This window comes from Myxine glutinosa, chromosome 6, assembly GCF_964187855.1.
Source record: "Myxine glutinosa chromosome 6, kmMyxGlut1.1, whole genome shotgun sequence".
Taxonomy (NCBI): domain Eukaryota; kingdom Metazoa; phylum Chordata; class Myxini; order Myxiniformes; family Myxinidae; genus Myxine; species Myxine glutinosa.
In genome coordinates, this window is record NC_136266.1 from 132,605,528 (window position 1) to 132,615,652 (window position 10,125).

The 10,125-nt window shown below is 44.7% G+C and overlaps 2 protein-coding genes across 3 annotated transcripts in view; one reads left to right on the plus strand and one right to left on the minus strand.

The window, feature by feature from the left end:
- LOC137430315 (neurabin-1) overlaps positions 1 to 6,428 on the plus strand; it is a 64,876-nt gene extending 58,448 nt beyond the window's left edge. Inside the window, exons 8-10 of the mRNA XM_068121098.2 lie at positions 951 to 1,180; positions 2,397 to 2,505; positions 5,319 to 6,428. Of these exons, the coding sequence (XP_067977199.2) occupies positions 951 to 1,180; positions 2,397 to 2,505; positions 5,319 to 5,522 (543 nt within the window). The 3' untranslated portion in view covers positions 5,523 to 6,428. The remainder of the gene's footprint in view (positions 1 to 950; positions 1,181 to 2,396; positions 2,506 to 5,318) is intronic.
- A 116-nt stretch (positions 6,429 to 6,544) lies between these two features.
- LOC137430317 (dolichyl-diphosphooligosaccharide--protein glycosyltransferase subunit STT3B) overlaps positions 6,545 to 10,125 on the minus strand; it is a 90,980-nt gene continuing 87,399 nt past the window's right edge. For both annotated transcript variants that reach the window (XM_068121099.2, XM_068121100.2), the window contains one exon: positions 6,545 to 10,125. This exon is cut by the window's right edge and continues 1,212 nt beyond it. The gene's annotated coding sequence lies outside the window, so the exon portion shown is untranslated.

Genomic DNA, 10,125 nt, shown 5'->3' on the forward strand with positions numbered 1-10,125 from the left:
AGAATCACAATATTTAGTTATTATCAGGAATCAGGATGTTTAGTTATTATCAAGAAACAGGATGTTTAGTTAGTATCAAAAACAGGACGTTTAGTTCGTATCAAATACAGGATGTTTATTTAGTATCAAGAATCACAATGTTTAGTTATCAGGAAACAGGATGTTTAGTTATTATCATGAAACAGGATGTTTAGTTTGTATCAAGAATCAGGATGTTTAGTTAGTATAAAAAAATAGGGTGTTTAGTTAGTATCAAAAACAGGACGTTTAGTTCGTATCAAATACAGGATGTTTAGTTCGTATCAAGAATCACAATGTTTAGTTATTATCAGGAAACAGGGTGTTTAGTTAGTATAAAAAACAGGGTGTTTAGTTAGTATCAAATACAGGATGTTTAGTTAGTATAAAAAACAGGGTGTTTAGTTAGTATCAAATACAGGATGTTTAGTTAGTATAAAAAACAGGGTGTTTAGTTAGCATCAAATACAGGATGTTTATTTAGTATCAAGAATCACAATGTTTAGTTATTATCAGGAATCAGGATGTTTAGTTATGTTGCATTCATTTTAATCCCTTATACCTGTTTTTTTTTAACTGTCAGAATGATTAGTTACTTTACTTATCTGGAAAAGTGTTATTTAAATTGCTAACACATGACTAAACACATATCCGGCTCCTAGTAAGTTCAAGTATAACTGTTACAGCCCTTTGACTAGGAAACGTTCCCCCCACCTACTCTAGACTATCCAGCTCACCCAATATTTGGCCTATAATGTAGATTTTTTTTGTAATACCAAGACAAGTCACAGAAATAAGTGCATTGCTTCAATAAAAACACCCGATAATTCTTGCTGAAGTGGTAAACAAATACGAATATCCAAAACGATTCAAAACATTTTGATTTATGAACCGTCACGACTCAGCCTTGCCTGGATACGTGCTGCCAACAGCTGGCGTGCTGCGAGGATGATAAGGAGCGCTGGGAGGCAGAGCGAGCTCAACTTGAGGAGAGCATGGTGGAGAATGCAGAACGCATGAACAAGTTGGAGAGCTACTGGCTGGAGGCCCAGGCACTGTGCCAGACAGTGAACGAGCATCTGAAAGAGAGCCAAGCCCAGTACCAGGCCTTGGAGAAAAAGTACTGCAAGGCCAAGAAGCTCATCAAAGAATACCAGCAAAAGTAAGGGAGTTCTTGTCACAGTTGTCCCTCAAATACACTATTTATTTTTCATACAAATTGCCATGTTAACAGCCACACAGTGGAAGGTCGGGAACTGGTAATCTCGATGTTCCTATTTTGTCCATGTCACCATCACAGTCGATCTCTACACACATCCATGTTTTGTGTGAGAGTTAATTCACAAATTATGACTTCTCTGAATCCAGTTGATAAGTCGTTGCTTTTTGCATGGTGTTTGTGCATCTCCACTTCACCCACATGCTTGTGCATGAACCTTGTTGGAGATCCCAAAACAAATTCTACCAAAGTTGCTGCTCATTCAACACAACAAGTTGTGGATCAGCGACAGTGTGGCCCATCTCAAACACTTTCTTCTCTCGGTCCTGCAGAACCCATGACTATTGCTTTGACTTTCCAAAAGTTCCTTATACGTGCGTCCTGTCTGCGTGACTTTCTGGTTGTTCCTCAGTTGTTCATGCACCTACACAGGCACTAACAATCTCTCCTCCATTCTATATCATCATTCATTGGTCATTGGAAAGAAAATTAGGGCATAATAAACCGGCCCCCACTTTGTCATCACCCTATACAATTTTCTAGGCCAATAATTCACCTCCAGTCAAATTGTTCCTAATACTTTATAATGAAACGGTCTTGAAAGATATTTAGCACTCCCCATCTGAGCACATAGATCATGCTGCTGGAATCACATGCAGGCTCAAAACTCAGACTGCGTTGATTTATCTATTGTCTCCTGTCCTCTTGCCCCACATGTAATTACATGTATAATTTGTTCCATGAGGCAGAGGCTTACATACTGTAAACACCAAAAGGAAAGTACATACTTGAGATGATAAATAGTTTTCAAACATGTGGCTGTGATGATGTACGCACGTCTTTAAAGTAGAAAAATGTTTGAAATCCAAGGGAAACGGTCGAAAGCTAGTCTCATCGTCAACATTAACTGCCAAGTGGCACAAAGTTGGCTCGCCTTGCGAAGGTACCCTGGAAACCCAAGGTCTCCGGGGGAACCACCAACAATAGTTCTCATAAGAAAACATCCAACGGCCTAACCCTTTTTAATATTGTCCATCCTTAGAAGTTTCATCATCGACCACCGAGTGCTTATTCTGTTTATCGTTTGACCATGTGACTTTGCACATGAGAATTCCGATCTGCCGTGTTAAGCTCATCTGTTTGACGTGGCGTCTGCCAGGGACATGGGCCTTGCGTTGCGGGAAGAGGTGCATGGCAAGTCGCTGGATGAGACCGAAGAGGAGTGTGCCGATAAAGGTGGTGATGCACCGAGCGAAGAGACTGCAAAGGTAAGAGAGGCTCGGACGGGCCAAATGAACCGGCCTCCTTGAGCTAAAGTAGTCTTCACAAACCTTTGGTGGTTGGGGTGGGAAAGCAAAGTCCTTTTGTGGGGTGTGGGGAAGGGGGAAAGGAGATAAAGATGCAAACTAGTCGATGGACTTTCTTCCTGAGAGTTTACACACAAGTTTTTATTCAGTTAAATTAACACCATTTTGGAGTTGTTTTGTGACCTTATGATGTTGGACCCGCCATCGCTATCTAAAGGCATGCCAGTGTTAATTTAAAAGGCAGAAAAGAAAATAATTATATGCGAATACATTTTAATGTGTTTTTTTTTACTGTTTGTAGGAAACCACTGAGATGGCCTGATGTGACATAATGGCATCAGTGGGAGGGTAGGGGAGGGGGGGAGGGGGGGGCGACACCTGTCAGTTATTACTACAATAATTACTGTTATACAAAAAAGTGGAATTCCATCAGTCGGTGGAAATCTTGCATGTTTATATATTACATTTTAGCGGTTGCCGAAGACGATAAGAAGAGGCCATTTCGTTGGGTACAAAAGGTTGTTTATTGTACAGAAATCTCCAGCAACTGCTCGGCGAACGGAAGTCGTAACGGCTTATATAAAACCAAGAACCCTCTTCGGAGGGCGTGGCTCCAACAGCCGCGCGTGCGCCACGACGACACAACCAAAAGCCCGTGTGCGTGGGTTAGACCAAACCCATCGTAATGGTAACCGTCACATGCGGATAAGTTAACCGCGACAAGTGAATAAGGTAACCATTACATGCGCCCCCCAGAAGGCACGCCACGGGCGTGTACGTAGTTCGCGGGTGGAACAGAGCCGGGCCGCGGGTCGAACAGAGCCGGGCCACGGGTGGAACAGAGCCGGGCCGCGGGTGGAACAGAGCCGGGCTGCGGGTGCTGAGCAGCGGTAGCCGTTGTAGTTGCAGCAGTAGGAATTGCGGGCCTGGCGAGCAACAGTGCGCGCGAAGGTAACGAAGCAGCCGTGCGCAAGAGATGAGCAGCAGTAGTAGCTGTAGTTGCAGGAGCATCAGCCTCGAGATCCACCGTGGGAGCAGTAGTAGGAGTGGCGAGCAGCAGTACTCGGCCTGTGTGCGCGGAGGCGACGAAGTAGCAGTACTCAGCCTGTGTGCGCGAAGGCGACGAGCAGCAGTACTCGGCCTGTGTGCGCGGAGGCGACGAGCAGCGGTGCTCGGCCTGTGTGCGCGAAGGCGACGAAGTAGCCGTGCCCGGCCTGTGTGCGCGGAGGCGACGAGCAGCAGTACTCGGCCTGTGTGCGCGAAGGCGACGAAGTAGCCGTGCCGCCAACGCCCCGTAACGGCGTTCCTTCGGAGGGTCCCGGAGCTGGTTCGCCCCTCTAGTCGTAGAGGAGGAACCGAGCGCGATGCGCGAACCACATGGCCGCCCGTCGTTGCTAAAACTCCAGCAGTTCGAGTGTAGGTCTTGTGGAAGAAATTGCGGTCGCAATCCTGCAGTGTTCATTTGGCCCCCGAATACGTTCGGGGGCAACGGGGTCACCACTTGGTCACCACTTGCTAAACTGGTGACCCCGTTGCCCCCGAACGTATTCGGGGGCCACATGAACACGGCAGGATTGCGACCGCAATTTCTTCCACAAGACCTAAACTCGAACTGCCGGAGTTTTAGCAACGACGAGCGACCATGTGGTTCACGCATCGCGCTCGGTTCCTCCTCTACGACTGGAGGGGCGAACCAGCTCCGGGACCCTCCGAAGGAACGCCGTTACGGGGCGTTGGCGGCACCGCTACTTCGTCGCCTTCGCGCACACAGGCCGAGTACTGCTGCTCGCCACTCATACTACTGCTCCTACGGCGGATCCCGAGGCTGATGCTCCTGCAACTACAACGGCTACCGCTGCTCAGCACCCGCGGCCCGGCTCTGTTCCACCCGCGGCCCGGCTCTGTTCCACCCGTGAACTACGTACACGCCCGTGGCGTGCCTTCTGGGGGTGCGGGGGGCGCATGTAGTGGTTACCTTATTCACATGTCGCGGTTACCTTATTCACTTGTCGCGGTTAACTTATCCGCATGTGACGGTTACCATTACGATGGGTTTGGACTAACCCACGCACGCGGGCTTTTTGTTGTGTCGTCGTGACGCACGCGCGGCTGTTGGAGCCACGCCCTCCGAAGGGGGTTCTTGGTTTTATATAAGCCGTTACGACTTACGTTCGCTAGCAGTTGCTGGAGATTTCTGTACAATAAACAACCTTTTGTACCCAACGAAATGGCCTCTTCTTATCGTCTTTGGCAACCGCTAAAACATATTAATTTTGTGTAGAGGGGAATTGAGGGGTTATGGAGGAAAAGGAGATAGGAGGTTATGATGGGGAAGGGCAGGTTGGAAGAAAGAACAAGGAAAGGTGTTTGAAAGGGGAGAAGGTCGATTTGAGGGGTGAAAGAAAGGTGGGTGAGCTGGGGAGAGCGGTTCAAAAATTTCAACATTTTATGTAATACGTACTTAGATGGCCCACCTTGGTGTTTAGATGTTAATTTTTTTGTGCTTCAATTTGGTCTGAATTCTTCGTTTTTTGTATACTGAATCGAGGCTCGTGAAAGAGCTTACATTTATTTCACAAACAAATCAACCAGACAAACAAAATATATAAAAAGAGGGAGCGGAAGACAACATGGGGAGAGAAGGGGAAGCACACAAACACAACTTTAAGAATATTTGCTTATTTTAAGAATATTTAAGCTTTAAGAATTAATGCTTTAAGAATATTTGCTTATTTAAATATTGCTTTAAGAAACAATACAAAATGTTTCAACAGGACGCAGCGCTGGAGAAAGACCGGCCATCTTCCTCGGAAAGTCCACCTTGCCCACCTCTCATTTGTACCGATAACGACCAGGAAAGGATGACTGGCCAAACACAAGATGTTGACCAGCTCGTGGAAGATGGCGCAGCTCCTCCGCAGGTCTCGGTGTCCGACTCCTCAAAGGAACAAGATGGCCAGACCCAGGAGACAAAATAATCATGGTGTTTGACACCTATGAAAAAGAAAAGATGGCGGAATGTCCTTACCTTCCATCCTCTTGTGACGAGACTTCCAGCACTTGAATTCCGGGTCGCGTTGCTGTAGTAGACAAACTTGCTGCCTTTTCTATCGTTTGTGCAGCAATCCTGTTCGCTCTCCTTCCCCGTGCTGTTTCAACGACGCCGTGTAAAATACACTTATCTGCATGACATTTTGCTCCCTCATTCCTCATTAGACGGTCACAGGTGGAATTTTGTCTGAGATTTACATCTAGCTCATGTTTTTTATACACCTTTGAGACTTATATAAGTGAACCAGAAATGCATTCCCATTAGAGTTTTAACCCTTCATTGTATCTAAAGTTTTGGAATGTATGTCGTCGATAATCCACAGTACTTATTTTGCCTGTTTCCCTGTAGAGAGAATGTAGTGACAAGCAGATGCAGTTGGCCCCATTCTTCACCAACAGTAAAAGCGAATCCATAACCAGCTCGTCATTTAAGAGTTCTGCAACTCAGCGTCGCAAGAAAATGGCTGAAAGTTTGCTCTCTACACAGCTCCAAGCAAACCTGCCATGAAATGTTCAGATATTGCAAATGAAACTACAAAGTGCCATCAGTAAATATTTTTAAATGCCTGGATCAATTAATGGACTACTTATTTGATCCGTTTTCTATCTCCTCCACCTGACTCCCATTGCAATATTGTAATTCATCATTAACAATCGATCACATCCACAATAGAACAAGCACTAGGTCATTGCATCATTAGTGCCACACCACGCACCGCTTGGTATAACCGCTTCCGCAGCAGTGTATTGTGACGTGTTGTGTTGGTGGTAAATGCAGCACTTTGTGTACAGAAAGCATGCTAGAGAGAAAATAAAAATAAATAAATAAACTATGTGGCTTCCCATGTCCAGCATGTATCCACAAAGCTCCATCAACATCTTGTGTAAAATGGATTTAAAAAAAAAACTGAAAAAAAACCAAAAAAAAAAACCACAAAGTATTTCAGTGGAAGCTGGAACATTCGTCTTTATTTTTTATTCTTACAGGTGCCCCTTTGTGCGGTAAGTGCAATTTGTTTACATGATCCGTTACTGTCATTTTGTAAATGTTTTAAGTATTAACAGAGCAAAAGCTCGAGATGTTAAAATAAAACCATTTCACCTGTGCACATGAAAAGTCTCGTTTCCGTGTCGATCGTCCCGAGACACAAGCACGTGGGTCAATGAAATCCCCTCGAAAAATGCACACGGAATTTTTTTTTTTTTTGGACGATTAGTCGTTAAATCATGTAAAAGTACCTGAGCAGAAGCCGCTAAAGGCCAAACTAAAATCAAATGGAAAAAAAACAAAAAAACATGCACAATATTTAAATAATCTTTGGGCCGAGTTCACACGTGTTACACTAATTCGACACTTCCTTCTAGGTAACCAGTCCTATTTACTTCTGTCCATTCATTCCAAACATCACCTTACCACTCCACTACGAGTCCTTCTATCTGCACAACACAACCACTTAACGTTTCCACATACACAATGCTTCACCAAATTTGATTTGAAATTTAGAGCGAGAGAGCATCACAAAATGAGGCAGAGAGGACGGGGGCCATGGGATAGTACACACAGGTGTTAGTTAGCAAACATTACAGGTATGCAAGGGGAATTATATTGGAGAATGTGAAGCTGCAAAAGTTGGAGTGGTGATGGCGAAATGATTAGAGATTGGGTAGATATGCAGGCAAATCATCGATGTACATCATGCACATCTCAAGGCAATTCACCAAGTCGATATTCCTGAATCTTTCTGGACAATAAGAATCCTTACAATTATCAAATTGTTCAGTAATATATATATGGATTACAAAACAGTTTGGCTTTATGAACAAAAAATAGGTTCATGAACAAAAACAGAAAGTTCAAATATGTAATCTAGGGAGTGCGTGGGTCGGCAAACACAAACACCTTTACTGCAAGCAAAGGTATAGATAAAAATGAATATAAAAGAGGTTAGAAAACAAATGCAGAGGAAGATAAAATATAAAAGGAGACAGGAAGGCCAAAGTTAAGTAAGTGTTTTACATCTCCTGCATATGCTGAACATGAGTGGCTGAAACAACTCGAAGGGAGGGAAAAAAAATTCATAATGAATAAGAAAATTGGGCATTGCAAACAATCTGAGGAGAGGGCTACGCCTTCAAACTCAAGAATCTTAAATTGATAATGGCATTAATGCTCAGAGCTCCTGCCTCCACGATCCAGGAGTGAAAATTAGGACATAGGGCAGGGGGGGGGGGGGGCTCAGCCCAAATGGAGGGAGGAGAGGGGGATACTCTAATGAACTTTGTACAAATTATATGAGAAGTTAAGTGAATTAGAAGGCTTGTGCTTTGTAGAGGCAAACTTAGGGGCTATCAAGTGTTCGATGCAAAGGATATGTTTGTCTGGGCCACAACCGGATCACAAGTCATCTCGCAGACTCTTCAATCGGCAGCTTCTGAAAGCAAACGGTGAAAAGCTTTCAAGGGAGCCAGGCATGTGTGAAGAGCCAAATGGAGGAGAGACGAGAGGGTATAGCGAGAAAGTTGAATAATACTCGGTCTGGTAGCGAGATCCAATTCATTAGCTTTGATCCGAGCAGGAAACGTGCTGAAGGAGTGTAATGAAGGGACAAACTTCATTGCTGAAAATCGTGAATGCTGTCATTTGATATTCCAAATTGCGGCTGAAATCGCAAAGGAAAGAGCACTGGGTGGATGGGTTGTTGAGAATTGCAGGGAGAATCATAATCACAAAGAGGATTATATAAGAACAGTCATGAGATCAGGGACGTTTCATATCTCGAGCTTTCGATACAGTCTGGCATCCCACCTCACTCTACAAACTATCCGCCTATGGAACCCAAGGCCAACTCAACTCTTGTAGCCAACATGTGGCTCTCAATGGAACCCTTTCTTCTCTTCTCCCTGTTGAGTCTGGAATATCCCAAGGCAGTGTTCTAGACCCATTATTATTCCTAATCTATATCAATAATTTCACGGACTCTCTGGAAGATCCTATAATCTCTTTGCTGATGACGTCACTCTCTGCCGTGACAGCCCTCATCCTTATAAAAGAAGAGGCAGCAGCCTCTTCACTCTCCTAAAACGTTGACAAAATCACAAACTGGTCAAACACTTGGAACATGTCTTTTAATCCCACACACTCACTCCCTCTCCGAAAGGACCATTCCGCAAACCCTCCCATCTACTTTCTCAACAACCATTTCAAAGAGGTTCAGTCGCTAAAACTCTTGGGTCTCACTCTCAGCCATGATCTCTCTTGGGCGAGCCACATATTAAAGTTTTCCTCCTCCAGAGTCCTTCGGTGGCACAAGATCATTGGAATATCTCACAATGAAACTGCCTATGGGCCATTCACTTTACCATCGCCGACAGGTTGCTGGGCTCTCTGTCTTATTTCCCCTCATTTCTGGTATTGCACCCTCTGGCCTCTCCGTGCTTTGTCGCCAAACTCCCTCCATCCCCAGGTATCTGCAGGATGCACAGTCCACAAGCAACCCCCTCCGAGTGAAACTGCCTAAATCCAGAACCACAGCTCATATCCACTCGTTTATCCCTCTCTTTCCCCAACTTGGAACCACCTTCCACACTTTCAATCAAATTCTTCCCTCCGGGTTTTCAAGACAGCTGTTCACAACCATCTCAGGTCATCCCCCATCCAAAAGAATGATGTTTTCTACACCAGTTAAACCACCCTTACCCCCTCAAAATTTTGCTCATGTATCCATCTTGTCCACACCTTGCGTTCTCTCCTACCCCTCATTGTTCCCTGAATCCCTTGTTTGTCCATCTCTGTCTACCTTCTCTATCCACCCTGCTGTTTGGCGTTTCCACTTTCTCTCATTCTCCTGTCCTGTTCCCTTTGGTATGTTGTGTCCTGATCTGCTCTGTGTCTGAGCTCTTCCACGTGCCTAAACCGTGTACAAAAAACAGATTATTGTGTGAGCGCGAGTCAAAATATATTGGAGATGGTAAGGGATGGAAGGAAATTTATATGAAGCACAATACGTGAGGGATTGATATAAAGACAGCAGCTCTACCATCAAGGAAGTAGTGAGAAAGGAGTTATGGAGATATAGTAGAAAATCAGGGACATTGTGGGTGAGAAACCTATCTGTTTCAGCCTCAACCTGGCAGAAGAGATTTGGAGGTTAACATGGAGATCTGACGCTTGAGGACGACAGAGTGAAGGGATGGAGCTCAAGGAGTTGGAAGGGATGGATGTGAGGATTAGAGAGAAAGGAATGTAAATAAGGCAAGGTGGATGCAGCAATTGCATGAGAAATGCACCTGCGAAGGTTCTTCACGATTTTAAACCATAAATACTGAAGTGTGCACAGAATTATTCCCAACAACAAAAACAATCTGCATATTGGTATACCAACAAAACCAGGGCAAACACGGGTAAGCCAGTGTCGTGTGCACATCAATGTGGCCCTTTCAAGTTTCTAAAAACATGATGAATGCAATCATTCATAAAAAGAGAAGCACCAACTGCACAACTGACGCCACTCCGTCTCGACGTCATGGCAC